At 35.0% G+C, this 27,991-nt stretch overlaps 1 protein-coding gene across 3 annotated transcripts in view; it reads right to left on the reverse strand.

Moving 5' to 3' along the window:
* Positions 1-322: 322 nt before the first annotated feature.
* GRIK2 (glutamate ionotropic receptor kainate type subunit 2) overlaps positions 323-27,991 on the reverse strand; it is a 592,068-nt gene continuing 564,399 nt past the window's right edge. For all 3 annotated transcript variants that reach the window (XM_080666610.1, XM_080666611.1, XM_080666612.1), the window contains 2 exons: positions 14,350-14,600; positions 323-1,269 (listed from right to left, as the gene is read on the reverse strand). In XM_080666610.1, coding sequence (XP_080522736.1) covers positions 1,105-1,269; positions 14,350-14,600 — 416 coding nt within the window. In that variant the 3' untranslated portion in view covers positions 323-1,104. The remainder of the gene's footprint in view (positions 1,270-14,349; positions 14,601-27,991) is intronic.

Here is a 27,991-nt window from a genome sequence, read left to right on the forward strand (position 1 = left end):
GAATTTTGTTCATTTAACACTGTGACTGTATTGATAAATGCAGTCCACTTCAAAGTTCTCCGCACATACTTTTCTACAGATGACCAGTCCCCTTTTTCCTTTCACCGAGGTCTGCCCAGGCTCCATCAAGTTCATTTATAGCAGGAACTAGGGTTTGGATGAACATATCTGAATGTTAAAATGGAAGCTTCATCTTCCACATAACCATCACTACCCAGCCCTCTTTTATAACGTAAGACAAAGATTGCAAAATATTATCCTTTTCAATTCAGAATCTCTGAACCAACTGTTGCTTTTTATTCTTGGTGTGAGGTTGGAGAAAGGGGGACAGGGTGGGGTGGGGATAGGTAGATAGATAGCGATCCGGTAGAGTTACATGTTAAATCACCTGCAGGTGAATTTAAGAAAAAAACATTATTGCCTTGGTAATTGACATTTCTATCTCAATCAGTGACACAGACTTTTAGAAAAGAAAGAAAAACACTGATGAAGATATGTTTTATATTCCACTTGCCATGAAATTCAGATTTGTTTTGTGTTACATTTTTTTTCACATCCTATAAACACATATTGTCTATTCAGATGATCATTGTACTGAGTTGTTGGGGGCTAATAACATCACCACCTCTATTATCTGGATGTTCAGAAGACCGTACTGTTTCTTGTAATGCTACAGGTTGTTGCTGTTGTTTTTCGTTTTTCTGATTCCAAGTATTTTTATTCTCACTGAAATTTTTACTGGTTACCTTTGGGGCATTGATATTCCATCTCCTGGCAACAGTTGGACTTCAAAAAGAACCTGTAATTTCTCACTGGACTGCATTTGAAACCAGTCACAAGATGCGCATGTAACATTCACTCAGAAGAAGGGAGGAACCCATGATAAACAGTATAACCCCGTGTAACTTGGTTGGTCCATGATGCTTGTAAATCAAGTCTGATCACTGCAACTGCTTAGATCACAGAGTCTCTAGTTCATAGACACAGCGGCATGAGGTAACTCATTTTATTTTGCACAGGTTGCATATTTCCACAGGAAACATTCTCGCTAAATTGTTTGGAAAAAAGACGACAGTTTGTGCTTGGGTGTTTGGCCTCCCAGCTTTATGCCATGGTTTCTTTACCTGGCAACCTTCTGTCGTTAAATGTGTGCATGTTGATGACTTCTTCTGTTTTCACAATGACGGGGGCTTGCGGCTTGTGTTTTAACCGGCGCTGGCACTTCAGGGACATCCTCAGTTCTTCCACCATGGCGCTACAGAAGGATCTCTACAGAACAACACAGACAATGAGTATTACCAAACAGGTAAACTGCCACTGTCCAGAGACAAACTAAAATAAGTCTCAACAGACTTTCAACATAACCAGCCTTGAAGGTTTGAAATAGTTCAATAAAAAGGTTAGAACAAAGTGTCACACTTTTAATAGACAACACATGATAATTAATAATATTTTATAAAAGTGGACTAGTTTAAAGAAAATCTCCACCTAATAGTGAAATGAACTACCATCTGGAATGCATATAAAGCGGATGTAAAGCTTTATAGATGTAAAATTAATTAGAATCAAAACATATATATATCCACCTTAAAATATAAATATAAATACATATACACAAATCAATAACCAGAAATCCATTCTTGATATTTAAAAATGGAAGAAATGTACTCCTTTTTAGATCACAACATGAGATATGAAAATTTTCTTTAAACATAGATTTTTCATTGTGCATCTCAAAACAAAACAAAAATATAACATGGACAAAGACATAAAAATATGGAAAATAAGTTCTGGTATTCATTATACCTTTTTTGGGATTAGGCCTATAAAACTATTGCTGATGATTACAAACAAATATATGAAATAACAAATTGTAGCACATTAAAAATCCATGAAAATATATTAACTTTTTGTCATTGTCAGCTTGATAACTGAGTCAATAACTAATTTATCCCATGAAGAAAAAATGACCCTATAAGTATTTTTAAATTCTCATCCCATTAGCAATAGATTTGCTAGAAAAAAATAGTATATATGGGGCTCATTATTACAAGCTCCTCAAAATTCCAATACAAAGTCATATCTGTGCAACAAAATTTTATTAGTCTCCCTCCCCAGCTAATTGAGATACACATGTTAGTTATATATAAATAAGATTCATAAACCAGTTATATATTGTAGGTGAAATTCAGATGGGTTGAGACTGAGTGAAAACTAAAAATGTGGAAAACAACCAAAAATGTGAAAAGCATGAAAAATTAACACAATCCCAGAAAGTGATATGAAAACATAACTAAATAAACCTAATCAAATATGCATATGAGGACTTGTTTTTTTACTTAAGTTTTGTTTCTTTGCTGTTTATCAAGTTAAGCTAATTCCAAAAGAATAGAAAATAAAAATATTTAATACTACATATATTCCTTAGGTTTAAAATATTTTGCACACATAATCTTTTGTGACAAACTAACATTTTAATTAAAGTAGGCCTCTATCTAACAGAGAAAATTGATTCAGAGAGAGGAAAGTCACTTTCTGCAGCTTACAATGGAGACTCCAGCAAGGTATCCTGATAACCAAGTTTGTAACTTTTGATCCTAGTACCGTCTTGTTCATTCCTGGCTGTATCCTCACTTTTCTTTTATGGGTTCCTGAATAACTTCCTTAGTAGTCTTCCCAACTCTTTAGCAGATTCCTTCCCCAAAGGTTCACAATTACTAGCATAATCTATTTTTCAAACATCAGTTATTAATAGCATCTTCTCGTCCAAGGAACAGGTGGAATCCAAAGATCCTATTTTTAGCATCATGAATTCTGTGATTCAGTTTTCCCTCTTTCTGCTCCCTCCCCGTTTTTTTTTTTCTCTACACACAACCTCTCTGCTTGGACTTCCAAAGTTTTTCTCCTTTGCTCTTCTTTGCTCTGGTACCATGCCATATTCTTTCATCCTTCACATCAATCTGATTGTATCCCTTCCTCAAATTTTCACTTATTAGGCAATCATTTTCCAATTCACCAGGCTCATTATTTTCACTCAATTTAGTTTTGTCCCTTTACTATTTTTAACTCATTATAATGGTTTCCCATCTGACCTCTAAGTCTTCTCTGTATCCCTCTCAATGAATCGTAAAGAAAAGAGATCAAGTTCTTATGGTGCTAATTGTACACACATGTTCTTTAAATGTTGACTGAATTAAGAATAGCTACATATGACCCTAATACTTTAATTCTTATTTAACTAATGTTTCTAATTAAATTGCTTAAAAACATTTTTAGAAGCTTAGTGAAATGCAATGTATACAAGTTATTTAATGAGGTAAAATTTTGGTATTTGTTTAATAACATTAAATTAGTAAAAGTATTAATTTATTAGTACTCACAATGGAAGATGTTGCTAAACATGAATTCCCCACTAACTAATAGAGTTACTGCCATGCTCTTTTATCATGTTAAATTATGCACTTCTGAAACCCATAAATTATATTTCTATTAAAAGTTTTAGGGCACCTGACAGCCATTATATGGACACAGTGTTTCTTGTTGCTTTATACCTACTATTAGATGTACATGTTAAGAACATGATGACAATGATGATGAAGATGGTGATGATGACAACACTGTAGAAATGGAAAAATCTGACTCCAAAAGGGGAAGGAATACATAGTCTTGAGGCAACTTAATCTTGGCTCTCTGTTGAAACATTTAATAGAATAATTGATTAGATAATATAACAAGGTCAGAACTTGATGCCAATGACACTTAAAAATACTATAGGGTGTGAATAATTTTGAATTGTTTGAAACAAGCCTTCATTTAAAAGTAATAAATGTCCCAAATGTTACATAATTTATAACACCCTCTTCTTGGCAAACTTGGTTTTTAGGCAGTTTGATTATATTAGTTTCAAAAATATATAGAGTAGATATAGTAATTAATTTTTGTCCATACAAAGAGAGTGATCTCAACAACTTTTTTCTTAGGAAAAAGATCTTATAAATGTAAACACTCATTCAACCATGGAATTACATATTTTTTTCTAGTAAGTTAAAAAAAAATGTATTAGCACAAATAAAGACATAAAATTATTTAAAAGAAATTTTATGTAATATAAAATTTATGATATTAAGTAATATATAATGTAGGTTAAAAGCCTGGCCCCAAAGTTAGAACCTTTTATCTTTTATAATTTAAAAGATAAAAGAAAATTTCATCTTTTATCATTTAAAATTACCTTAAGTAAATTATAGTTATAAATTTAACTAAGCAACTTATAGTTACAAATTTAGAAACTCTGAAAATTGTAAATTTTAACTTGACCATGATCATTTTTAGACTTTATCTATTTACAAAGCCATCAGAAAGTAAAAATGTTAATCAATCAATCAACAGACTTGACTATATGTTATCTTACAAGTTTTATGAATTTTTCTGTTAATCAGCTGAATTTTGCCAGCACTTTTTTTATGTATTAATGTAACTATATGTGAAAATAGTTTTATCTTAGGTTACTAATAAAGTGATGTGATACAATAGGTGTTCTTCTCACTGATAGATTATTTCTAAACCTTCACAAAAACTATGAAAACCTTTACATTTGAGCAAGAGTTTGGAATCAATATAGTGAATTAAATAATATCATAAAGTCCTGTTTACTTGTGGCAGTAGAGCAAACACATATTATTTTCTTTTTCTTTAAGCTTTAGAATACAAATTCCATATCTTGATTTATATAAAAATCTAAAGTTGAGATTATAGAGATGATTGTGACATATATTCATTTCCTTGTGCTGTATATTTGAAAAAATTACTATGGCTGATTTTTAAAGTTCTAATATCATTTGATAGAGACAAATTGTCTTTCCTACTTCATATGATGATTGGAATTTTTTAATGTATTTTTATTAAACTATGAAATAGGTTTTGAAAAACCCAAGGACACTTAACAGAAGTTTCCTGGGTTATAGTAAACAAGAAGAAAGAGGGAGAAAAGGAGAAAAAACAGAAGCAGAGGAAGCAGGAGAAAGGGAAGAAGAAAGCATAAGGGGGGTGGGGAGGAAGAGAAAGGGAAAGAAAACTATTTTACTTTTCAAATCACTTCTTAGGGATGGAAACGCACAAATTGTGTCATTAAAATAAGTGACATTTTTAGGGTGAAAACAACAACAAAAATGTTTCTCCACATTAATATAACAGACTACAAAAAGAAAAAAGAAAGGCACAAGGATACTAACCATTATTAAAAACCTCTTTTAGTAAGTTTCAAAATTTACTAAACAGTGTCTGGATGGTAGGGTGGCACTAACCAAATAGAAGATTCCTGAAAATGAAAATTTACATCTTTGAGCTGTTAGCATGTAATTGCATTTAAATTAGTAAAAGTCATTATAAAATTCACTGTAATTAATGAGGCAACCTGTATTTACACATCTCTCATTCTTAAAACAATGAGGGTCTGGGAACCTTAAAAGTTTTAATTTGACTATATTTGCATTGCTTGTTTTGAAAGCTATCTAATTTTATTTTGGGTATAATAAGACAACACATAGTCTGCAGATAACTGTTCTAAATAATGTCATTATTGGTGTTATAGAATAATTTATTCTTAATAACTTAACTATATAATTTATAGATATGCTTATATGATAACAGATGTGACAGCACTTAGAGAAGCACATCATTGTTTAAATATTAGAAATGTAGTTGCAAATATGCCCCACATTGAACACTGACTTAAACTACATTTTTAAGTTAAGATCTTTATTTAGCAATGTCTTTTTGAAAAACAGCCACTGATGGAAAACAACCAGTTTGATTTTTTAAACTTAAACTCATCACTTCCATGTTGAATATATGTAGTCATTTATCATCCAAATTAGAAATAGCCATAAAATATTATAAACTACTATCAAGTCTATATATTTTTAAGACAGAACTGTATTTTGCATCTTACTATCCTATATTTTGATAGTTTAAAATTAACTACACGGTATTTTAATACTCATTTAGAAAAACGTTACCCATTTTTGCATACAGTTCCTACTTAAAACTCTATCAAGACATCTTCAAGCTGCTTCTCTCAGACTGTGCAGCTCAGTGTTTGAATATAGACTAGCATATATCAACCAAACTGGTTTTGTCTTTGTTGTTTAAATTATGTGTTAATGACTGGCCAGCTTGGCTCAGTGGTTGAGCGTTGACCTATGAACCAGAAGGTTCCAGGTCAGGGCATGTGCCAGGGTTGCCAGGTGGATACCCAGTGGGAGACATGCAGGAGGCAGCTGATCAATGATTCTCTCTCATCATTGATGCTTCTCTCTCTCTCTCTCCCTTCTACTCTGAAATCAATAACATACATTTAAAAACATATATATATATATATATATATATATAAATTATATGTTACTGATTATAGATATCTAATCCATTTTTAGATACTTTTCCAATTAATTTCTGATGCTGTAGGCCATTTGCCCAAGAAGTCCACATCACATGTAGTAAAGAAATATCAAAATTCTGTATAAAATGATCTCACATTATATAATAACTAAACCATGAAAATGAAATGAAAAGCATATATAATGTAATATGCAATATTTTATATAATATTGGTATACTAAATGAATAAAATACATGTAATTTAATGTGACCCTTGCTTTCGACTTATACTTTTTAATTGGCAGTCTTTTAAGAATATCAAATAGCTAATGCTATACATTAAAATAACGAATGGACCTAGGGCTGTATAAATGCAATAGTGAAGCAATGAGAGATGAAAAATGACTAGTTAAAACATTCATGTCAAAAAATTATATATATAGCAACTTTGATCTTGATATTCAGTTTTATAGCAGCCATCTTTCTGAAAAACTTACATTATTTAGACAAGCTGTGCAGCAGTCAGACAAGAGTTTACATGTAGGTTCTTTAATGATTCTATTGCTTAATCACTGGAACTTTACAGGTAGAGAAACTAAAACTCAAGAAGTCAAGTTATCTATCTAAGGTTATGCACATAACTGACATCAAAGCTAAATGAGGAGCGTCGTTTCCTTGACTTCCACTCTATTAATGCTTCATTATATTAGCCTGCCTCATTAACAGTGAACTGTATTTTAGCTGAGCCTTTTACCTGGAGTCTGTTCTTAGTAACTTTAATGTTTTGAATGCTAAATAATAAATCAGAGAAAAAATTATGGGGCAAAAAGAAATATGTGATTCCCTCCCTCAATTAATAAAATGCTAAAGCATCCATGCTTTTTCCTGGATTATTTTACAATGATAAACATAACTAAAGATTAAAATATTCTCAGAAACCTTGACTCTTACAGAAACAGTTACCAAATATCTTTATATGCTTTTTGCAAATATAATGAGACAGAGAAAAAAGAGGCATCATTATACATTTGTACATGTCCTCTACTTAAGCTGGAAAAATCAATAAATAAGTTCAGTCAAGTTTCAACACCACTTTAGTCAATACAGCTATGAAATGCATTTTAAGAAAAAGCAATGTTAATCACCACATTCTTGCTGGTAGTCATAATGATACAATTTTTTAATAATATATATACATATATATATATAACATCCAATTTAACTAATGCTTAATTGCAGGAGAGCTCTCTTTTCTGAAGGCCCCACAAGTTAAATGTATCCATTTTGTAAATAATAATAAATATAACAATAGCTGTCAGATACATGCAAAAAAAAAAAAAACACAAAAAAACCAAAAAAACCCAACCTATGTAAATTACTTATCTTGATTATTAAAACATTTAATTTATGGTATATTTGTAGTTTGTTTATTTATTTATTTTAAAAGACATATAAAGAAGTAATTTTATCCAAGGTTACACAAAGTTGAGAAATGATTCCAAGTCTTTTTCAGTTCAAAATTCATCCTAAAGAATAAGAAAGTGAAATAACTATGCTTATGACCAAAGCCTACAATCTGTTTATCTAAATCAAACTCCTACTCCACACATTTTATAAATGCAGCTTCAGAAAGAAAAACTATTAAGAGAAATAGTTAAGTATTCACTCTTGATTTTGTGAATATGATATAGCATAAATAGTGTTAGATAAGGTATCTTTGACCTTGGGAAATACATTTCACCCCTGAAATACTTATCCTCATCTGAACAATATGGATATTTACACAGTTGTCATGATCACTTCATACCCAAGAAAATATTATACTCTAAAAGCTCTGAAGTGGTTTATAAAAATAAGGAAGTAAAATTATTACCCGTCAAACTACAATTTTAATTTTAACACATCATTTATAGTCATTTGAAGAAATGACTTAAAGATCCTTTTGCCAACATGAAAGTAGTTTATAGAGTAAAACAAAGATTGGCATCTCATTTTAAAGTGTGATTTTATATTTACATATAAAAACATTTTTAAAAGCCATCCACTTATCCCTCATATGGGTCATTAATGGAAAGTGAGAGATGATCTGCTTGCAGAGAAAGGCAGTAACATAAAAGAATACAAAATGGACTATTTATCCAAAGTTTATTTACATCTTTTAACATCTGAATAGCAGCATGCTCTATAGATAAATTTTACATTATTGAAAATTTATTTGGCACTTTATAATTCTTTACAATGATTTATAGCAGTGTTTGCATTCCTATATCTTACTCAATAAATGACTTTTTAAAAAAATTGCTCATGTTAGAACTAATATTTCAACTTTCTGAAAACAATTTATGTATAAGCATCAGTGAACAATCTGTTTTCATTCTTCTGGTTCCATGAAATACAAATTCAGCCAACTTTGAAAAATGTTTCCCGTGTGAATAAATTTTCATCCAGGATCCCAGGTTTAAATGAAACCATTCTAATTTCTCCATAAAATTCCACAATTACATTGTTTCATTCATTTGTTCTTCTATGCCTTTTACATTTGTTATTCAATTATAGACTGAAGAACATCCTATGTGCCCTCAAAAATGTTTTTGAACTTTCAATGACTGGAAAATTACCATTATTTAGAGATAACTTGGATTTATTTTACCAGTGTTCTATAATAAAAAATAACTATATTGACTAAAATGGACTATATACTGAAAAACATAAATACCTAGAAGTTCTTAATATACACATAAATCATTTTAGAGGAAAGTTAGAATAAATATATGTGTCCAATTTAGGACACATAAGTTACAAATTCAATATCTGAGCAATAATTTATATTTTTATTTCTCAGATATACTCACTATACTTTGTTTAAATGTAAGTAATAAGAAAATATTTCTGTTAAGTTTCAGTTCATGTCAAGAAACTCAGAGATTTGTGTTTAATGTGTTCAAGGGAAACAATTTGTATAGGCAAATCTATTTTCAGTTACATGGGAAAAATATTTCTGTATACAAATCAGACAAAAACAAAAAGTTGAAATGTATGTTATATTATTGTTGTTGCTGGAAATCAAAAGAAGGCAGAATTATACATACCTTTTTAAAAAGGACACATTAAAATATTTAAGAAATAGTAATTTTAAGCAAATTAATAAACCATGGTTATTTATAAAATATTTTTATAAAAATTCAAATTATTACAATTACTTCTAATTCATGCTTACAAAACCAATATATTATCATAAACAATACCAGAGAAAACAAAGGTTTGCATATTAGGCCACTTTCTTCAGTTAGAAGGGAGAATCAGGACCTTCAAACAAATGCAACTTGAAATGGACTGATAACTGCTTCAGATGTACAGCAGATTCTTGGATTGCTTACTGAATGAACCTTAACTAGTAATGTTTTTAAAATAAGAAGGGTACGGAAAAAAGACAATCAATAAAAAAATGCACATGATACATAGTTATTTTTTCAGACACTTCAGAAAAGGAAGACTTTTTCAGTATCTTTCCCAATGGTCAATTGACACTTTAGAAAAATAAATATGTATTTATTTTAAAAGCTTGAATAAATAAAAATCAAGGTATCACTGTGGAATTAATATCTGCATCAAAATCAAAACCCTTAAGTACTATAAAAATTGGAAGACACCATCTTGTGGTTATCTGAAAGGAATGCAATTTAGAGTTTTTGAAAATTTTAAGGACTATCTTTCAGCATTATCTTCTGTATTCAGTTTTTTTTCTTCTTTATTGATTAAGGTATTACATATGTGTCCTTATCCCATTGTATTCAGTTTTAACCTGTTCTCATTTTTAAATGATGTATTCATATATGATTCTTAATTATCAAACAACTTGGAAATATAAAAAGTTATGGTCATCAACTTCCATAATATTCATATTCAACTAGATTCTGTGTATATTATATCTGCCAACTTACTTAGATAAAAAAATTATTTGTTCTTTTAAAATGTACTAGAATATTATAGACTGAAGAAAAAAGAAAGAAAATGGAGAATGAGAAGAGAAAATAGATAGCAAAACACTTTGGAGCTAAATGGTGAATCCTTGCTTACTTTAAATATGCAAAGCATAATCCATTGCATGCTTGGCTCTCAATAAATAATTATAAGAGCAAAGGAATAGTTCCACAAATGTTTACCATATTTTTAATTTAAGAAGTTAGATTTTAGGCACAATTATAAGTGTAAATAAACTGTGAATTTCTATATACCATCAAGCATAACTTATACTAAAATCTAGGAATATTTTCTGACTAACTCTGATAAATTAAGTAAGGTGTTAAACTGTCTAGTCCAAATGAGTAAATTTTTTTTCAAGAAAAATGAAGAAAATTGAGCCCAATAACCTAATTTATCACAATAAAAATATGGGTCACTCTAATAAAACCATAATTATTTATTTGCCAAGTCTAATTCTTTTGAATTATATAAAAACAGTTCTTTTTTATTCTTTATTGTAGTTTTTTTAAATAGGTCAATGGAATGAGCTTCATTATTAATTCAAGTCAATAGAAAGAAAGATTAATTAGATTATAGATAGATGATAGATAGATGATAGATGATAGATAGATAGATAGATAGATAGATAGATAGATAGATAGAAAGAAATAGATCTTATGCCGACAGGTACTACTTGTTTCCTTGGAGTACAAACCAAAAAATTAGGTCATTTTCTTACAGGAACTAAGAGTCCAGTTGGGAGAGAGGCACTCACACACAGAAACCAACAAGTATGATGTGCAATAAAATAACATGCTAAGGGAGAATGGAGATATGCATAGGACTCACAGAGATAAGGTATCTAGGCTTGTTGATGGATGCGGTTTAAAATGTCATAAATACCTTCCCAACTTTTTCAAAAGGTGAGAGTATGTTTTTGGAATGATGATAGTACCTGAAATCAGCTAGGTATAAAAATACACAGGGTTGCTCAAGTCAAATGGAAGAAGTTTTGAAAAACTAGATGACTTTGGAAAATGGAAAGTATGTTAGTGCAGCTAGAGAAGAAAGTGTCAGCTGCGGGGAAGGAAAAGGTAAAACCTCAATGTTGGACAGAGACAGATCCTAAAGTGTCTGCTAAGCTAGGGAGTTTGACTTTCAATATGGAAACCATAAGGAGACAATGTGTGAAAGCACTGGGGAATGTGATACATAATGCTCATGTATTATCAAATTGTTTTTTTTTTCAATGTAATCTTTTATCTGGTTTAGTCAAAAAAAGTACATTCCTTTTAATAATTTTTAATAAGGCCATACAGGTGCATAGAAATTCATGAGAGCTGGTTGATATGTTAAAATTCAACCAAATTCATTATTTCTAACTAGAGGCCCAGTGCACAAATTCATGCACCAGTGGGGCCACTTGGCCTGGCCTGTGGGATTGGGCTGAAACCAGCTCTCTGACATCCCCTGAGGGGTCCCGGATTGCAAGATGGTGCAGGCTAGGTGGAGGGACCCCACCAGTGCACAACTGGGGCCGGAGAGGGACGCAGGAGGTTGACCAGCCAGGGAGGGATCATGGAAGGGCTCCAGGGTGTGTTCAGCCCATCTTGCTCAGTCTTGATTGGCTGGACCCCAGCAGCAAGCTAACCTACTGGTTGGAGCGTCTGCCCCTGCTGGTCGGTGCACATCATAGTGAGTGATTGAGTGGCCTTAGCAAGCATATAATTAGCATATTATGCTTTGATTGGTTGAACAGCCGACTGGCTGACCAGACACTTAGCATATTAGACTTTTATTATATTTACACCAATAAAATAGAAATATGCAAATTGACTGTCACTTCATGACATCCACCAGCCAATCAGGAGTGAGTATGCAAATTAACCTCATCACTTCTGTGGAGACTGACAGCAGGGAGGAGACAGCTACCAGCACAGCCTGCTTGGCCATTGCCATGGCAACCTGGGAACAGGCAAGCACAGCCTGCAGGCAGTTTCCAGCATAGCCTGCTTGGCAGTCACTGTGGTGTAGAGCAGGCAGGACCCACAGAGAGCAGAGAACCATGGGGAGCGGGCCTAAGCCGTCAGTAGGACATCCTGTGAGGGCTCCCAGATTGGAGAGGGTGCAGGTCAGGCTGAGGGACAACCCCAAGTGCATGACTTTTGTGCACTGGCCCTCTACTAGGATAATAATGAAAAAAGGTATTTTACAGAATTAAATCTCTACATCCTTTGTTTTCTGTTTTTAAGCAGAATGTTTATAAAATAATTGTGCATAATGACATGATCTAGGTAAATCATAAGTATAGGACACAAAGAAACAAGGACAATAGAATATCACATATTATCAAGAGATTAATTCCTTTGTTTTATTTTAATACTGAGCTATTCCAGAAAGAAAATCAAGACATATGGCTAATTTGAGGTTCCAACTAGAAAAACCAAATTTCTTCTATTATTTTGGACTTACTTTAAGCATTAACTAATCAAATATCACATCTATTGACAAATTATAATATAAATCAAAATTGATGAGTTAATCTATTTGTCTTTGATTAGTTTTTGAATTTGATTTCAAAACTCATTTTGACACCACAAAAAAGATCATAAATACAATGTGTACTTAGATCTTATTGTCAGCCACACCAGAGCAACAAATATTAGATTTAGCCAAGTCAGCACATAGCCATCCTGAATGTTGTGAAAAAATAAGTTGTGCTATTTTTAATTTTTTAAAAAATTTGAACTGGTTACCCATCAAAATACTCATTTATTAAAACATTGTTTCTAAGAGTTAAGTACTATAGTCGAGTGAAAATGTAAAAATGCTGTTTCAAAAAATTTTTATTTTAGAAAGGATAAGTAATTGCAACATAAATTATTAAAGACAAAGCAAAGTAAGAAAATGTTTTTCTTTTTCAAAAATAGTTTTAAGGATGTAAGTGATTCAAAGAATATTAGTAGAATATATTTGCCTTTATTCATGTATGATGTGTTTAAATATCATGTTTCTACTCCTCATCTTTATTTAAAAAGTTCATACACTTTTCAAATATAGTCTCACTCTGATGCAGGGTTAACTAGTTAAGCCCCAAAAATATTTTTTTAAAATTAAAAAGAAGATATGTTTAGATACAAAAAGTCTAAAATAAAGTGCAGAAAATTTAAAAATGTTAAGGCATTGTTACATGTCCAGAACTATAAATTTACATACAAAAATTGTTTTGTACCATCTAAAAGAGAGATTTTTTAAAAATAAACCTACTTTCTTGTATTTATAGAACTAAAAAAATTATAGCACTGGAAATACATAATCTGAATAATGTTTGCAAACTATTCAAGATTAGAATATAAAGATATTTATACATAAAAAAACAAATGTATTAAAATCCCAAGAAAAAGTGCAATAATCTCAATATTTTTTTGAGGTTTATATATATATTCTTCAAAAGACACTGCAAAGAAATAAAGGGCTCATTAAGAATAACAATGCCAAAAAAGTTCCACAATATTTTCACACATTCATTAATTTAAAAAAGTTAATTGTAATTTCCACATGCAAATTAAGATTTTTTCAATTAAAAACTTACAAATAAATATTTCATTTACTCTCTGTCTTGAAACGGTATAATCAGCATTGCATCTTACAACACATTTTATTTGCAGAGAAGTATTTTTCCTTCATTATTATAGTTTCTGATTTTTGCCTCCATCCTTAATTATATTCCTCCACTAATCTAATGGCAACGAACTCCAAGCAGCTCTTTTTTTCAGGCTTCAATAGAGGAGAAATAGTCACTTGCCCCAAAGCTGGCTCAATTAAACATACTACATTTAAATTAAAAATCATGAAGGTGATCATGCGTTCTCTCTGGGAACCTTTGTAATAAATGAATGACAGAAGACAATTAAGTCACACTTCTAAGCACTACCCTTGGTTGGAAAGATCAAAAATAGTTTCTTTTATTATAACAACAATCGTTTTAAATTGTAAAAAGGTGACATTTACCTTTTCCAATTGAGCGTTTTTTTTGGATTTGTATAAAAACTCTCCCACTGCCACAAAAACAGAGAGCACCAAGCCAGCGGCCAGAACAATGAAGATGCCACCAATGTTCTGCACCCCCAGGGCACTGGCCTCTTTGCTCTCCTCCTCGGGACAGCCATTGCCCCTCCACCACTTCTCCTTCATCATGTGCAGCTTGCCTTCCTCTTGCAGCTGAAGAATTGCAATGGTGATTTTGTCTCTATAGGGAGAACCTGAAAAAGAGAGGGCCTGGTAAGTATTTCAAGGAACCCAGCATTTCATAATTAAAGGCTAACATGATGAGAGGAGGACAGAGCTTTTTCCAAATGCTCCAAAGTGTGCCAGTACTTATTTCCAGTAGAGAAAAACCACTGGAAAACAAGAGAATAGAAGTTTAATAAGATAAATATGGCCTTTCTGATTTTAAAGGGTAAAATGAATTTTGCTTTATGAAAGAAAATATCTCCCTATAAAAGGCAGACTCAATTCAGAGCACTAGAAAATAAGTAAAACAGTAAGTAGTCATTTACAATAGGAAATGGAAAGTACAAAGATATTTGGTTAACGTTTAAAAATAATTTTACACTGAAAACAGTATTGATAAAGTGGTAACCTCTATTTTTAGAGAAGTTATGGAAAAATAGTATTTCTCTTTGGTGAGTGAAATAATTTAAGGCAACTATGAACAAGGCATACTCAGGGGTGGCTTATACTTTGCAGATAATTTATTTTCTTATTTGACATAAATAACAGCAATAACAGCTTTGTACAAATTTGGATCATTCAAATATCATTATGGAAATCAATGCATTGTAAGAATTTTAAGGTTATTTGTTTAGTTATCATTTTATGCTTTAGGAGGAAATGTTCATTTCAGTGGAAGTAATAATATAAATGAAGTTTAGCATTTATGCTGATGGGGGTAGATATTTACCTGTATTAGCTACTATGTGATAAGTAATAACTTTTCTAATTGGTTGCCCAGAATCATAGATTAATATTGAAATATATATATATATATATATATATATATATATATATATATATATATATATAATGTGCATTTTTTATTGATTTTTACAGAGAGGAAGGGAGAAGAATAAAGAGTGAGAGAGAAACGTCGATCAGCTGCCTTGTGCACGCCCCCTACTGGGGATCGAGCCTGCAACCAAGGTACATGCCCTTGACTGGAATCAAACCTGGAACCCTTCAGTCCACAGGCTGATGCTCTATCCACTGAGCCAATCAGCTAGGGCTACATACATCTTTTAATATATGTCCCAAGGGATTGGTCTTACTGCTTTCAACCACCCAGCAATAGCCTGTTTCTAAAGTTTAATCTGCTACAGAAAAATACTAATTTCAGTTTGCAGTCAATGTTGCTGTGATTTGATTTGATTTAAATATACCTACAACTATACCTAAAGCTTTATTTCTGCTAAGAACAATCACAAACCAGGTCAGGAAACTTTTCTGCCTTATAAGGGATACCACTATATACACTGTTTTTATTTTTATTTGATTAATGTAATAGATTAATTCAACATTATTCATTTAGCAAGAATATGCTAGTTAAAAGTAGAAAGACAAGGAGAATCATAGGAAGTAGGTAGCCTGTTAAAAAAGTTGAAGTGAAAATCTACCAAATCCAGCCTGATAGGTATAAAGAAATAGCTATTTAAAAAAAAAAACATAATTCTTAACCTACTCAGAAGAAATGTTTAAGTACATGGTTTCTATATAACATTTTTCACAGCATTCCTAAAAAAGGTGTGTTATTCTTTCCTATGATTAGAACTCAAATATTTCAGTTATAGCAGGGGAAGTCCTGCTTCTCAGTTTCTTTCATGTGCTCTTTCAGATACTACTTTGATGGGAATGTTCAGTTTAATTTCTGCCCCTCAGTCATTTCAAATATCAAGGAATTACTACCCCAGCCTGTAGAATTTCCTACGTTGATCACTCACTGGACACTCAGCTTAGGTCACCTAGTATTATTACTATCTACCTTTCAAAATGTGACCCATTTTCCTAAGTAGATTACAATTCTATGGAATAGAGGAACTATCTAGCTATCATCTATGTATCTATCTATCTATCATCTGTATAATCTATCTTAATTCTCAATCTTTTCTCACATCACAGGCTCTCAACAAATGTTTCCTATGATAAGGAGTACAATATGATTGAGGCACCACTAACATAATATAAGAGTGACAACCTGGAGCTATTGGCCTCTCTCACATGTTTTTAAAAACCATGAATTAAAGCCATCTTGTTTAGATATCTAATTTTCATTAATTCACTAATTCTAGTCTAGCACCAGCTTTAAGATCACATTTACTCTAAATTATCATACTTATTAACCATGTATATTTCTTGCAAAGTAAATATCTGACTAAGGGGGAAAATCCATTCTAAGCAGAACTGTAGTTTATCAAATATATCTTTCAATTTCAATATAGCATCTCAAACAAATTTTGTGCTGATAGTACTGGCAAAAGGGCCACATGTGGCTAGTATAAAATGTGGCTTCTTTTCTGGGAGTACAGTTATAAGCAACATTTTGGTGGATAATGACTTGATAAGTAAACTTTCAAATATGAAAAATTCTTGATCCAGCTATGTTATGTTTTGAGCCATCATATTTCTCATCCTGAGAGATACTGAAAGAATATTGTTTTATTGCGAACTCACCATATACACTGAACTGCATTGGGATGTTTATTCTAATGTCTTCAAATACAATATTCTTCACTGAATTCTCAAAATAAGGTACAGATAAATAAAAGTAACCAATATTTTAAGAAACGGTGGGTAAATTTTGCTCTTTCTAGCTGAGCTTCTTATTCCCAGCACTTATTATATGTATAAACATTTCCCATTCCTGGTAAACCTTGCCACACCTGTTTCCCAGTGTAAATGTAATAATGTGGAAATGGCATTCCATTTGAATCAAAGCTACAATGTTAATATACCTCATTTTGAGGTTTTTATCAGGATGGAATAATATAAGGCGTACAATCAATGACAGTAAAGTATTGTCATGTTTTGTGATTCTGTTGTTTACTAGTAGTTTAAGTAACTATTTTTATTTTATTTTTATTTATTCATCTTTATTGTTGAAAGTATTACAGATGTCACCTTTTTTCTCCATTGACCCCTCCACCTGGCACATTCCCCCCCCCTCCACCCAGGCCTTAAACAGAAACAAGAATTCAGCAATGAAGTATTAATTCTTTGGTACATTATTTGATGTTCTTTGGAAGGCATATCTATATAGATACTAGTTGGAGTCAAACATGGACTGAAATCTCATGTAGTAGAAAAATCTCAAGGTCATATTGAGATCAAAGACAAAAGCATCTTTTATCATCCTTGTGACATGAACAGCCCATGCGCTTAGCTCTAATAAAATGAACAGCCATTAGTTAGACAGATAGAGCTTATGTGTTTTGCCCAAATCACAGCTCAGTCTCAGTCCAGATGCTGGCAAGCAAAGAACTGAGGTAGCAGTCACCGGCAACTGAGAGAAGCTGGGATTTCACATGGTAAGGCTTCCTCCAGGGCAGGTGTGCATTTTTGCAAGTTTGATTAGAAAACTACCAAGAAAATTCTAAATATTCCCATCATCCTATATAATAAAGAGGTAATATGCAGATTGACCATCACTCCAACACACAAGATGGTCGCCCCCATGTGGTCAGAGATGGCCACCCCTATGTGGACATAAGATGGCCACCACAAGATGGCCAGCAGGGGAGGGCAGTTGTGGGCAATCAGGCCAACAGGGGAGGGCAGTTGGGAGGGACCAAGCCAGCAGGGGAGGTCAGTTGGAGGGGACCAGGCCAGCAAGTGGAGGGCAGTTGTGGGGGAACAGGCCGGCAGAGGAGGGCAGTTGGGGGCAACCAGGCCTGCAGGGGAGGGCAGCTGGGAGGGACAAGGCCTGCAGGGGAGGGCAGTTGGGGGTGACCAGGCCTGCAGGGAGGGCAGCTGGGAGGGACAAGGCCTGCAGGGGAGGGCAGTTGGGGGTGACCAGGCCTGCAGGGGAGGGCAGTTGGGAGGAACAGGCCTGCAGGGGAGGGCAGTTGGGGGTGACCAGGCTGGCAGGGGAGGGGCAATCAGGCCGGAAGGGGAGCAGTTAGGCGTTGATCAGGCTGGCAGGGGAGTGGTTAGGGGGTGATCAGGCTGGCAATCAGGCAAGCAGTTGGCATCCAGCAGTCCTGGATTGTGAGAGGGATGTTCGACTGCCCGTTTAGGCCCAATCTCACCACATGGGCAGTTGGACATCCCTCAAGGGGTCCCAGATTGGAGAGGGCACAGGCTGGGCTGAGCAGATCCTGCCCCCATGCACGATTTTCGTGCACCAGACCTCTAGCAACATATATTGTACACTTAGCAGTCAATTCACAAATGCTAAGGGGGCAGACAGATCGCTATGACTGAGTGAAGAAGGAGGTTAGGCAAAAATATCTGGAACATTGCAACATCCAATGTAGAAAGATAACTTTCAGTTCCAGTTTTATTAAAACTCTGTGAGAATTTCAACACAGAATTATTAGGTATTTTAATGTTTTTGTGAGATCACATGAAATATTTTGTCTAAAATTCTCTCTTTAAATGTTGATGAATAAATCATTTTTTAAAAATCATCATACAGGATAAGCCAAACACCCTTCACAGCTAAATCTAGCCCTTCAGTTTTTCACTATGCAATCTCTTAATTTTGGTCCTTTTATAGTCTCAATCGCAATGAGACTTTCTTTGGTTATTTAAACATGATTTATACTGATAGTGAGGAACTATTATGGTTTTAAAATGGCCTTTTTACAAGTTGGCAAAAGATCCCATTTACCAAATAAAAAAGATTCTAGCTTACAGAAAAGGGAGGGGGGAAGGGAGGAAGGGATGGGAAGGGGGAGAGAGAGAGAGAGAGAGAGAGAGAGAGAGAGAGAGAGAGAGAGAGAGAGAAGACACAAACATGATTACTATATAGTGAAGACCCTTGACATGTCAGATGCATATAACCTGGGGCTCAAAATGAGAACTCAAAGGAGGCACAGAGGCAGTTCGTTTCAAGCGATGAACAGTAACAGTATATATGCGAGCATAAAAACTACAAATGCACCAATTTGCAATTCCCTCAATAATTACTATCTCCAAATGTCCTTAGTGTTACATTTTGATAAAATATTTTACATAAAATTTTAATTTTTTAGAACCCCTCAAAAGATAGATTAAAACCTCTTTAGAAAAATAAACTGTGATTATTATACACAATTAATACAAATATCACCAAATATTTCAGAGCTTTTTTGTCCCCTTCCCTTCCATCTCTCCTCTCCTATCCTCCTCACCCTTCCTTCCCTTTATTGCTTCTATTCTAAAGTTTTTATTTGTGGACTAGAAGGTCCATGTTATTATGCATTCATATATATATATATATATATATATATATATATATATATATATATATATATATATACTTTTATTGATTTTAGAGAGGAAGGGAGAGGAGAGACTGAAACATCAATGATGAGAGAGAACTGCTGATCAGCTGCCTCCTGCACGCCCCGCATTGGGGATTCTGCCCGAAACCCGGGCATGTGACCTTGACCAGAATTGAATCTTGGACCCTTCAGTCCACATGCCAACGCTCTATCCACTGAGTGAAACCAGCTAGGGCTATTATGCATTCTTGGTTCTAAGACTAAGTCTACTAAACACAATACATTGATATGCTTATTTGATTATCTTTTTCATACTCTTTACAAACTAACAATTTTAAGTATATACCAACATTTTTGTCCTATTTCCATATATCTAGATAATACAGAAATTACAAAGTAAATGAGGTCAGCATTACACTTAATTCTTGGGAAGGCTTATTGATTGATTAAAAGCTTTTCTTTAAAGGTTGCACAGTAAGTGGTCTAATACTTATCATGCTTTAGTGAATTATGCTAAAATCACATATACTGGCAATCTCCCATCCATCCTGTCAAAAGTTTCTTTAAAATCAGGCTTCTGCATGCTTTAATCAATTGCAAAGATAAGAAACAAAATCATTCTTGCTTTCTATAAATATATTTTTCTAAAACCCATTATACCAGTATTTCTAAAACTGGGTTTTCCCCACATTCTTCTCTTTATGGGAAATGTACATCTGTGTCTCATTTTTAAAGGATTCCTTGGTCAGATAAGCTTGAAGAATACTCCATATCAAATAAATCTCTTGAAAATTCACATTATACACTACCAAAATAAAGACTTAATAAATCTCCATTAAAGGAATAAAAGGAAAAAAAAAAAACTTGTTTAAAATGCTTAAATTTATTTTTAGGGGAATAATTGTTTCCTTTGCGTATATTAAAGTTTCCATCAATTACTTGATTTTAACCTTGATTTGAAAAGCAATGCCTTCGATAACAATAATTAATACTGTTACTACATCAGTTCTCTTGGGGGTGGGGGGGAGGGAATAGTTCCTTTTTAGATCTTTCTGCTGGTCCCTGCCTAGACATCTTCCACCCTGACTTTGAATTTACACATTATTAAAAATCAAGTTAAAATTTTATATGTTCTTCATCCTCTATAGCTCCATATGGTTCATGAAACATCTGCTCATAAGAATTCACATCACACCGATTGCCTTAAAACAGGTCATCATGCCTGACTTTGAAGTCTCTTTTAAAGATACTTTGGGAAGGTAAGAGTTATAAAAGTTACTTAAATATATTTGTATACCAAAATTGCTGAAACCAATTTACAAAAAATTTAAAAATGCACAACCCTTTGCTCCTTCTAATAGCACCCACATCCTTTAAATATATTGTTAAAATTTTATGTAAGTATTGCTGTTTTTCATAATCCTCTTCGTCCACCTTCTAAAGAACTTTAGTTTTCTTTGTTTTATATTTCACTAGTGACCTGGTGCACAAAATTCGTGCATGGGGGGGGGGGGTCCCTCAGCCCAGCCTGCACCCTGCACCCTCTCCAATCGGGGACCCCTTGGGGGATGTCCTAAACCGGCGGTTGGACATCCATCTCGCAATCTGGGACCACTGGCTCCTAAACGCTCACCTTCCTGCCTGCCTAATCACCCCTAACTGCCCTCCCCTGCTGGCCTGATTGCCCCTAACCCCTCTGCCTGCCTGCCTGATTGACCCTAACTGCCCTCCCTTGCCGGCCTTATCTTGCCCCCAACTGCCCTCCCCTGTCAATCTGGTTGCCCCCAACTGCACTCCCCTGCCAGCCTGATACCCCCCCCCAACTGCCCTCCCCTGCAGGCCTGATCTCGCCCCCAACTGCCCTCCCCTGCCAGCCTGATCTCACACTGAACTGCCCTCCCCTGCCAGCCTGATCTCGCCCCCAACTGCCCTCCCCTGCCGGCCTGATATTGCCCCCAACTGCCCTCCCCTGCAGGCCTGATCTCGCCCCCAACTGCCCTCCCCTGCCAGCCTGATCTCACCCCCAACTGCCCTCCCCTGCCAGCCTGATCTTGCCCCCAACTGCTGTCCCCTGCCGGCCTGGTTGCCCCCAACTGCCCTCCCCTGCCGGCCTAATCTCGACCCCAACTGTTCTCCCCTGCAGGCCTGATCTCACCACCAACTGCCCTCCCCTGCCAGCCTGATCTTGCCCCCAACTGCTGTCCCCTGCCAGCCTGGTTGCCTCCAACTGCCCTCCCCTGCCAACCTGATATCGCCCCCAACTGCCCTCCCTTACCAGCGTGATTGCCCTTAATGGCCTCTGCCTCAGCCCCTACCACCATGCCTTTGTCCGGAAGGAACTCAGACGTTCGGAAGATGGCCAGTTGACCAGGTCTAATTAGCATATTACCCTTTTAGTAGTATAGATAGATTATATAGGATAGGATTGCTTAAATGGGGGGACACCTTTTTCATCAGGAGGAGATGCTCTTGGCAGAGAAAAATACATTATCCCTATATCTGGACTGATAGCCAGCCATATGCACTATACTGCCAAACAGGTCATTAAAAAATTGAACCGCTTTCTTACACCTTACACCAAACAGCTGTTGCCCTTAAAACCCCTCCTCAGCCCCCACCTTAGGTTCTGCCTTCGAAGTTCACCCAGATTAGGTTCTGATTGGTCAGTTTCTATGCCAGTCAGTGTCAAGAGCTCCACCTCCTAGGCAGCCATTGGCTCCTCACACTTTACCCAGATTTGGTTCTGATTGGTCAGTTTCTATGCCAGTCAGTGTCAGAAGCTCCACTTCTGAGGCAGCCATTGGCTCCTCCCACTTCACCCAGATTTGGTTCTGATTAGCCGGATTCTATGCCAGTCAGCATCTCCAGGCCTATCAATGGGCCTGATCAGAGAGGCGGGGCTGATCAGCAGCCCAGCAGAGGCCTGAGAGAAAGAGAGGTGCAGATGCTGGTCAGGCCTGGAGCAAAAGAGAGAGGCAAGTGCTGCTCAACAGCTGCCACAGAGGCTATGAATCAGACCCTGCTTCTCCCTCCAGGCCTCTCTTTGGGCCTGATTTGCAGCCCCCTCAGCAGTCAGTGCTGGGTCCGGGTGCCTGCAGCAGCGGCAGTCAGTGCTGGGTCACCACAGCAATGCAGCACTGACTTCTGGTTGGTCGAACCTTTGGTCGTTTTGGATATTACGGACCCTGGGTTTTTATATATTAAGATAGTTATTGAAATCATTGTTAATGATAACACATTCTGTGTATGACACAGAATTAGTTGCTCTCTTTGGGCCTGGGAAGATATTTCTATGAAAGAGACTACTTATAATTTTAGGTTTCTTCTAGTTCCTCATACTTCAAGATATTGTGAAATTTCTAAAATATAGTAATTTACATGTCTTGTGGGTATGAGACTATACCATGTTCACTAAGGATATAGTATCCCAACGACTGGCCTCAAAAACTTCAATAATTTCTTAATTATTTATCTTCTCTCAAAAAATTGAGTCAAATAAATGTTTCTCAAACATTTACCTAAAACTTGAAGCCCTTAAAACTAGGCTACATGTCAGTTATAGGTAATCAATCATCCATTATTCACATTATTTCATCCAGTATCTAACATGCTGCCTATCATGCATTAAGCATTCAACAAATGCTTTTTGAATGAGATCTTGAATAAAGTATAATATATTAATTATGATATAGCCAAAATATGTCAAGGTAGGACTTCTGATATTGGACATTTTCTCATGTTATTAAATTGAATAAAATAAAAAGAATCCATAAGCAGATTTAGTTGACACATCTAGTATTGATCATCTATAATAAGTTAGATGGTCAAAACATTTATAAATTATTTGTATCTATATCAACAGTTAGTGATTTCCTTTGGTCAGTGCCTTCATATGTAAAAGACCTACTAGCCCAAAAGACCTGAGTATGTCTGCTGGAACCATCATCTTCAATTCTTACATTGTTATATTATTACTAGAGGCCCGTTGCAGGAAGATTCCTGCAAGAATAGGGCTTCCTGCAGAGGTCTCCACCACCTCACCTGCTTCCCTCCCTTCTCTGCCACCCTGCCTGCTTCCCTCCCTTCTCCACTGCCCCACTTGCTTCTCTGCAGCTTCACTCCCTTCTGCAGCACTTGGCTTCCTTCTATGCTGTCTTCAGTCTTCACTCTGTGCCTGGATATGCAAATTAACTGCCATCTTGGTTGGGTTAATTTGAATACTCGCTCCTGATTGGCTGGTGGGCATGCTTGTGGATGTAGCAGAAGTACAGTCAATTTGCATGTTTCTCTTTTATTATATAGAATGTAATACTAGTGGCCTGGTGCACAAAATTCATGCATATTAAAAGGGAATTAGAGGAAATATTTTAATATTGCTATTTGCCCTTCCTCTATAATGGAAATATCAGAGATGAAAGAAAATTAGTAAAATGAAGCACTTCAAATGAAGTATTTACTATGTGTAGCAACTAATCACTTCCTGAGGCCTATTTCTGACTCCCTTTTAGACAAAAACTAAACTAGCGTGGAGTTGTCATAACTCCTTGTATTTTCTTTTGAAGGCACTCATCGAAAACCCTCAATTTGACAGTCTAAAAAATTCATGAGTGACAATCCTAAGAGTAAAATAAGAGTAGTCTTATTTTGAAAACAAATTATCAACTCATAACATTTTAATCACAGAATGGTAAATGACAGATAAAAGTGATCCAATCTCAATGATACCTAGTAATCTTTCCACATTGTAAATCTATGAACATAATTCCTTGCTTAAAATTTTTCAGTGATGCCCTAAAGCTATAGAATAAAAAACTCATTCCTAAATATGTCAAGCAATTCATTTCTTCAACCTTTCCGAGGGTTGTTCTCTGATTTTATGCTTTTCCTCGTATTTACCTAACTTGACAGCAATACAAATTAGTTGTATTTTCCATTGCCTAAACAGCTTTGCTTTCGTACTTCCTCCCATTTTCTGGTTGAACTTCTCCTCCTCCAGGTAAACTTCTGCTACTTTGCATGTTTATCCTTGACTGTCACAGAGACATACAGCATCCCACTTCTTTGGTGCCATATCACATTGTCAATATTCCAGTACATCACTTGGTTAATCATAGTACAATGTTTTTCTATATCTCTTTCCCTACTAGATGATGATATGAGGGTCATGAGGGCACGGACCATGTCTGAATCATGTGTTGTTATTTATTATTATTAACTAGTGGCCCGGTGCATGAAATTCATGCACATTAAAAGGGAACTAATTAGAGGAAATATTTTAATATTGCTATTTGCCTTTTCTCTATAATAGAAGTGTCAGAGGTGAAAGAAAATTAGTAAAATGTATATGAAAATCTCCCTCCCATCAGAGTCTGGGGCACACCACAGGACTCAGAGCCCACTCACCTGCGTGTGCCTCAAAATGGTGTGAGACCCAGACCCAGCCAGCCCCACCCTCATCAAGCCCTGCAGGGCAGGGGGCACAGTTTCAAGTCCCCCAGCCTGGCACTGGATGGGGGGTGTGGCCTCAGGTCCCCCAGCACAGCCTCAGGTCTCCTGGCCCAGCGCTGGGCGGGGGGGCACAGCCTCAGGTCCCCTGTCAAGGCCTGCTGGGCGGGGGGCTCAGCCTCAGGTCCCCAGCCCAGTGCCAGGCAAGGGGCCTGGCCTCAGGTCCCCCAGCCTGGTGCCAGGGCTGGGGGTACAGCCTCAGGTTCCCCAGCCCAGCCTCAGGGCCCTGGCATGAGGGAGTGAGGGTGCAAGGGTGTGATGACCATTTGCATATTAGCTCTTTACTATATAGGATTATTACATGCACAAATATTACTTAGCACAGATGCTAGATGCTAGGCATAGAATGGTGAATGTCATAACACGAGCCCTGACTTTCTAGTTTTCACTGCAACAACAACAATCGAACAACTCTTTGCAAATATAAGGTCCGTTGTGATAATAAAGAACACAATATTATAGAAACCATGTAACAGAAGAAATTATCTTAGTCTTATGAGTAGATCCACAAAAAAAAAGTTTGCATTACTTTAAAAATAATGGTAGGGACAATAATTCTTTTTCCTTTTTGGCCGCCTTTTGCCTCTTTCCCCCCATTTTTTTTTCTCTCTCTCTATAAGTATATTCCTGTTTTAGGAGGTTATATACAGGAAAGGAAAATAATAATGAGAGCATCCCTAACCCACCTCTTTCATTTCTTCTAGATATAAAGAATAGAACTAAGTATAAGATATTAGAGTCATAGTGAAATAAAGTTAAATATAAATGCCACCATTAATGTGGAAATGAGAGAAAAGAGGTAAAAGAAAAACCTCATTCACAAAGTGGATACTATACAGTTTTAAGGAGCAAATATATATACATATATAGATATGTATAGATAGATGTAGATATGGATATAGATATAGATATAGATATAGATATAGATATAGATATAGTCATGTACCACTAAGGACATTGTAGAGAGAGTAAATTTTAAGCTTAAGTAACTACATTCAAAATAAAAAACTGGTTTAAATTAGATAGAGGTTGTGTTTTTTCCCAAAATGTTGTAGACATCAAAATGCAATGTCTTTATGATCTCAAGGAAAAGTAATGGAAATACATTCTAATGAAAGGTCTAGCTGCACAATTCTCAGGAGAATATTTAAGTATTTAAGGTCACAAAGGGAGATGCTTATATGAGGCATGCAAATGTATCAATAAAAGTAATCAAATTATACAGTGTTTTATCCAGTTGCCTTTTATTCATATTCTGAATATCCCTTAACTCACATGAAAAATAGAATAGGAAAGGTGAATGTTATCAGCATATAATGAAAAAGTAAACTGTGTTCACTGCTTTTGACCTATTCCATATGCATTAGTTAAAAGTGGCTGGTGAAGTAGATTTGTAGTCACACTTTTTCCCTGGATATTCTCTGATGCTAAGTATGAAAATAGAAATGGTTTTATCCTGGAAACCCTTCCTTCCTTACAATTTTTCATTTGCAGAGTAATCATTTGACTAGTAGTAAGCATGGAAATGTCAGGAATACTTTTCTAACTGTACTATTTTCATTTCAAACCCAATATTAAACTTTAATAAATGAATTATAAAAGTTAGATGAGTTTAAATAAAATCATCATCATAGTTAATCATAAAGAACCCCCCAAAATGAGAGAGGAGATAACTTTTTAAAGAGAGTAAAATACCCATCTTTTAAGGTAGAACTCAAGTGCTTATTTTAAATTTGGTCTGACAGCTTTGGTCCTCAATGTACTCTACCAATCTGCGACCCTATATTATATAACAGGGCGCCTGTTTATGTTGTATTTCCCCTGTTTTGTATTGTATTTGTTTTTCCACATTTGTCTCTCAAGAAAAGGAATGATGTGTACCTATATTTTGTATTCATTATCTTACACAGCTAAGCAGGTTGAAGAGTGATAAAGTTTCTTATAGATTGACCAAATACAAAGGAAGCGTTTATGTCTCCAGAGATAACCTTCTATGAATACCTCTTAGACTCTGTTTAGTAAACACTCAGGAAACTTTTAAAGAAGGAAAAACTTCACTTTACTTATTTAGATAATGCCCTATAATAGGACTTTTCTTATGCTTGTAAAGTAGAGAATAACTTTCTCCTAAATTATGGTTAACTAACTACAATATGCCTATTGACTGATGGTAAAACTTTAGTTAGGTTCCAAAAGAAAAGACTTCTAACTGGTTAGGAATGGGTGATATTAACAGTCCACTTTATCTACAATATATTCAATATTTCTGAACATATAAAAATAGAAAGCAAAAAGAGTATGATACAAATAACTTAAAACCACAAATACATCCTTTCAATTATTATAAGACATTTCTTTAGGCCCTAGCTGGTTTGGCTCAGTGGATAGAGTGTCAGCCTGCAGACTGAAGTGTCCTGGGTCCCATTCAGGTCAAGGGCACATACCTGGGTTGTGGGCTCCATCCCCAATTGTGAGCTTGCAGGAGGCAGCCAATCAATGATTCTCTCTCACCATTGATGTATCTCTCTTTCTTTCTCCCTCTCTCTTCCTCTCTGAAATCAATAAAAATATATTTAAAAAAATAAAAATAAAACAGTTCCTCAAGGCAGTTTTTTTGAATTCTTTGTGATACATATGTTCTGATCCAAATACTATAAGTTTAATTCTTA

The sequence above is a fragment of the Plecotus auritus genome (genome assembly GCF_963455305.1).
Source record: "Plecotus auritus genome assembly, chromosome: 4".
Classification (NCBI taxonomy): domain Eukaryota; kingdom Metazoa; phylum Chordata; class Mammalia; order Chiroptera; family Vespertilionidae; genus Plecotus; species Plecotus auritus.